This window comes from Galeopterus variegatus, unplaced genomic scaffold (assembly GCF_000696425.1).
Source record: "Galeopterus variegatus unplaced genomic scaffold, G_variegatus-3.0.2 Scaffold2899, whole genome shotgun sequence".
Classification (NCBI taxonomy): Eukaryota; Metazoa; Chordata; class Mammalia; order Dermoptera; family Cynocephalidae; genus Galeopterus; species Galeopterus variegatus.
Window position 1 is genome coordinate 169870 of NW_007729010.1, and position 5201 is coordinate 175070.

General features: G+C 41.0%; 1 protein-coding gene across 1 annotated transcript in view; it reads right to left on the minus strand.

The window, feature by feature from the left end:
- The window catches only part of IL5RA (interleukin 5 receptor, alpha), a 32515-nt gene that overhangs the window by 1417 nt on the left and 25897 nt on the right, over positions 1–5201 (minus strand). Inside the window, exons 8-9 of the mRNA XM_008583388.1 lie at positions 4037–4133; positions 2831–2915 (exon numbers count right to left, since the gene is read on the minus strand). Of these exons, the coding sequence (XP_008581610.1) occupies positions 2831–2915; positions 4037–4133 (182 nt within the window). The remainder of the gene's footprint in view (positions 1–2830; positions 2916–4036; positions 4134–5201) is intronic.

Genomic DNA, 5201 nt, shown 5'->3' on the forward strand with positions numbered 1-5201 from the left:
TAATGCCGCTAATTAGAAAATTTGTAACAAAAAAAATACTGCCTGCAAAAGATCACATTCCCTTACCTCATTTACTCATCTAATACATTTCAAAATACCTACACTAGACACAGAGCTATGCATCCGGTATACAGTGATGAACACAACACACATGGTCACTGCTATAAATACTTTAAATAGTTTTAGTTGACTAATGTGGGAGGAACCCTCTCAGGTCACCATTGTAGGAACAAAGAACAGCTGGAAACCAGTCTGGCATACTCACAAATTGAAATCTCAGGATAAAATTTTTTTAAATAAGCCTTTTTTTTTTTTTTACTGCCAAAGGCCAATGTACCTCCTTCCTTCACTGTCTCTTGAATGTTACAAAACAATTTCTGACTAAGGTCCGAACAAGCAAAACCTTGCTTAAGGAGAGCTATGGGATGGCAGATATTGTCTAGGTCTCAGGACACTGGGCACCCACACCAAACTCAGGGGTGCAAGTTATAATTAAAAGAAGAGGGTTTCCTTTCCCACTAGCGAAAGCTTCCCAGCTGTCACTGCCCTAGCACTAATGGGCTGTCTTGTCATCCTTATAGCCAAGCCTCCAAGTGTACGTTGGAAGGCTTTTGCCTTTGGAGATAGAGGCTGGGGCATTGCCACATGGGGCCCAGCTGTGGTCAGCTCTGCACTGGCTCACATACTCTCTCAGCTGGGCAACTTAAGCCATAGGTCTGAGAGCACCAGACGATACTTTGTTTCCCCAATTCCACATTCTCTCTCTCTCTCTCTGGGTTGTTTTTACGTGAAATGCTGCAATGTGAGAAGTGAGTTGTCCTGAGAAGCCAGGCGGTGTTGAACTCTGACATTAATCCTTTGCTTATTCTGAAACCAGCTTGTCTACCCCAAGTTGTTATTTTACACACATGACTTGATTTTAATTAACAACAAACCACAAGCTTACACAATAAGCTCTTAAGCCAGTTTCTTTCACCAACCTCACACTATTAAAGGAAATCTTTTGGGACTCTGTAGGGAAATTAGATGCCAACATTAAGATGTTCCATTAAGAGGCCAGGACAAATGACTTCAGTCTGCCGCTTAAAACAAATGGGGTTTCTCAGGGTTGAGTACACTAGAGCAAGGAGAGATCGTGAACACACATTCGGATGACATGACACAAACTTTCACGCTGGGCCCACTCTCCTTCCAAAAGAGCCCTGGGTGAACACGAGCAGGTGGGCTGTTCCCCTGAGAAAGGAGACCACAGGATCGAACCAAGGGCAGAATGATTCTTTTGCCAGCCTCAAGTTTCTGTTTTCATAGATTAGTAACTGTTATCTAGAAATTACTCCAAACACCAAAACTGCAAATGCTAAAGGAAGGACACATTATCGAAATAAGCCATTTCAGTGAGTTTTTCATCAACCCTTTCCTTTCCCTATAACAAATCACCAGGTAGTTCATCCAATCATAAGTTACTTTATTAGAGAGAAACCTAAGTTTATTAATAAAATTGCATGACCTAAATCAAGGGTTGGCAAACTACAGCCCATGGGTTGAATTTGGCTTGTTGCCTGCTTTTATGAATACAGTTTTATTGGAACACAGCCATGCTCAGTCATTAGCACGTTTTCTGTGGCTGCTTTCACATTATAATGGCAGAGTTGAAGAGCTGAGACAGAAACCAGTTGGCCCTCAAATATTTATAGCTCTTTATAGAAAAAGTTTGCTGACCCCTCCCTGATCTAAATAACCATTCAACTTAAGAATAAATTTGACAAGATGCAATAACTATACACCAAAAATCACAAAACACTGCAGAGGGAAATTAAACAAAACCTAAATAAATGGAGCAATATGCCGTGTTTACAGATTAGAAGACTCATTATTAAGATATCACTTCTCCCCAAATTAATCATAATTCAACACAATCCCACTCAAAACTCCAGCTGCTCTTTTTTTCTTGTAGAAAATGATAAACTAGCTCTAAAATTTATGTGAAAATTCAAAAGACCTATAATAAACAAAACAATTTTAGAAAAAAAAATCATTTTTGGAGATCTTACACTACCTGGTCTAAAGGTTTACAATAAAGCTGGAGTAACCAAGACAGTATTGTATTGGCATAAAAACAGACAAATAGATCAATGAAGCCAAATAGACAGTCTAGAAGTAGACCCACCCATACGTGGACAACTGATTTCCAACAAAGATGCCAAGGTAATTCACTGAGGAAAGGATGATCGATTTTTTTTTCAACAAATGGTGCTAGAACAATGGAATAGCTATAGGAAAGTGACCACTCAGCTTAACCTAATTGCTATGAATGGTGAATAGGCCTAAAAAAATGCATATTCGGGGAAATCATTTGCCTCACTTGCCTTCTCTATGGTTTTTTTATACTATGGAGCAAAAGTTTCCCTGAAAAGTCTTTATTGACTAGGGTACTTATGCAGAAACGTAGAGTTGTAAAATGTCAGAGCTGAGCATAACATTGGACGATCTCATCTGTGTCCCTTACTATGCAGAAAAGGAAGTCAGGACTCATAGGGTTGAAGGAATTGCCCAAGGCCAGTTAAGACATAGCTAATATGAAATTAAAATTCCAGTCGGACTGGTGAGGCCACTATAATTGAGTAGGACCCTTCCAATATGTAAAGACCATCATAAACATGCATGACAAAACAATCAGCCAAAGAACAGAATGACCAGAGTAACAGAAATGTTCCTGGCCTCCTGCGTAAAAACCCTGCCTTCTAATATAGAAAACCAAGACCCCAATGACAGTTCCCAGGGGACTCAACCCTGGGCACAAGTGACACATCATAAGAACTTTCAACATTACCTCATAGTTAATGGTTACAAAGAGATCTTTGATGCTACTTTTTGGTTCTGGAACGGGTGGGAACAGCTTGGTCCATAAGTGACCTCTAAAAACAGAGTAAAGGAAGGAATTAGGTGAGCATGAGCTTCCCTTTTGTCCTGAAATATCTACTCTAAAAAATTGACCTAGGTAATTGCAAATCTTTTTAAAATTCAGAATCTTTATTGACCAAGACTTCCAAATATCTACGTTGTAAGAATAGTTGAGGACCGTGGGGGTACTGCAAGGCTGTGAGGTGGCTTCTGAATCATCCAGGAAGCACAGGATGGTCACTGCTTCATGGGGATGCATGTCAGCAGGCCTCATTTCTGCACACGGACATGTACGTCAAGTGTGTGGCACCGCACCGTGCTGCAGGACTGGCTGTAGCCTGCCTTCCTCAGCTGTGTGGGCTCAGAGTTTATTTTCTTTCTTTTTCCCCTCCTTTGAACTGTCATGCCCCAACCCATAGATGCCATCTGAATATAATATTTGTAATAGTAATTCTGCTTAATGTGAAAGTCATTTTCCAAATTGTGAAAGGGCCAAGACAGAATATGGTCTTAAGCCTCCTTAAGAGTACTTTGCCTTACTGAAAGCTAAAATGGGTGGAGAGTGCTTAGGGGGTCATTGCAGGCTCCAGGAAAGACCACCAGATCCACAGGACATGGCAAGAATCTGGGTTTGACCTAAGAACAATCTGCCACTCAGGGACAGGGTGACTGAAGGGCTAGGTAGGAGTTGGCAGCTGGTAATCGAGGACCACACGTAGAGGCATTGTGGGCATTTCAGCCTCCGGGTTGCCTGCCTCTTCCTGAGATGGAAAAGGCCCGTGCTGGTGCTTAACAAAGACAACCAAGTACAGAACAGAAGCTGTGCGGGAATCAAAAGAGAACGAAGGTAAAACCCTTCACAGAAATTCATGGGCTGCTGGCACATGTGAGAAGAGGCATGTCATGGCTGCGGGTCGTGCTGTGCTCTGCGCAGTTGCTGTAAATCACCTGCTGATATTTCTCACTTTTGGTTTGTTCCACATTCACGTTGGAAAGGTGGTCTAGGAACAAAAATGCTGTAAATTCCATCTGATAACAGGAACCCTCCGTCTAACGGATGCACAGCAAGACTGTAAACATGCAAGGCTCAGTCAACCTCCATCAAATTGAAGCACCAAATGTGAAGAATACCTACGTTCTACACACGAGTGAGAGAGTCAACAAGATGAGGCATATGGTTGCCATGAGCACAATGAGAAACCATTCTGTCAGGGGCTTCTGCTCATCCTTTCCTTTTGGGGGAAAAAGAAATAAAGAAAGAAATCAGAGTTAGAGTTGGTGACAGATAACAGAAATGTCTAGGCTCAGGGCATGAGAAAACTCGGGTTTGAGTTGCAGGTGCTGGGTGATGCTGGGCGAGTAGCTTAAACTTCCTGAGCCTTAAGTTTCTCATCTGTAAAAGTGGGATAACATCCGTCTCACAAAGTCGGTAGAGGGTGAAATTAAATGATGGCAATGAGACCACTTTTAATCTTAAAGCATCATTTATTCAATCACTCAGCAAATAGTTGTGCGGTCCACTGCATGGACTGTGCCACCTGGATCCTGGAGCTTATCAGCTTTTGGTGAGCGGTAAAGTTTCTAGATGGAAAAGCCACAAAAACATAAGCATACTTAGTAAACTAATTGCATTACAATCAAAACATTTTACAAAGTTGGAAGTTCAACTTTTGGACAAAATGAAGTATGAGATACTTGTAGTTAACAATAAAGGCATCAGACTCTGCTACATGTGCTTTACGATCTTAATTATCCTCAAAACACCCCTTACTACTATTCCCATTTCACAGATAGGAAAGTAAAAGAAAATTGTCATTAACTCAGTAAAAGTAGTAAATATTTTGCATGCCACCTTATTGTCTATTTAAATGTGCTTCTAATAATTTACATTCAAGGGATAGATTCTTCTATGAGTTTTGATGACAGCTTTGGTGAGGGTGGGATTTTTTTTTTTAAGGTCTGGGAATGCGTTCAAGAAAAATCCGAGGCCATTTACTAAATGGTGTTTAAAGAGGCAATGCGCTTGCTAAACTGCCTGATTCATTTTTGGAAAATCATGTAAATCCTGAGATGGCACCCCGAATACAAGTTTCCTTTCTGTGGGAGAGGCTGTTCATTCATTCATTCCTTTATTCATCCATTTAACACATAGTTATGGGGTTCGTGTTATGCGTTTGGCACTGTACAAGTTACTGGGATACAGTGGTTTAAAAAGCTCACAGGAGTCCTCCGATCGTGCGGTTTAGAGGCCATCAGGGAAGAACAGCACTAAACAAACAATGACACAAATAATGACTTCA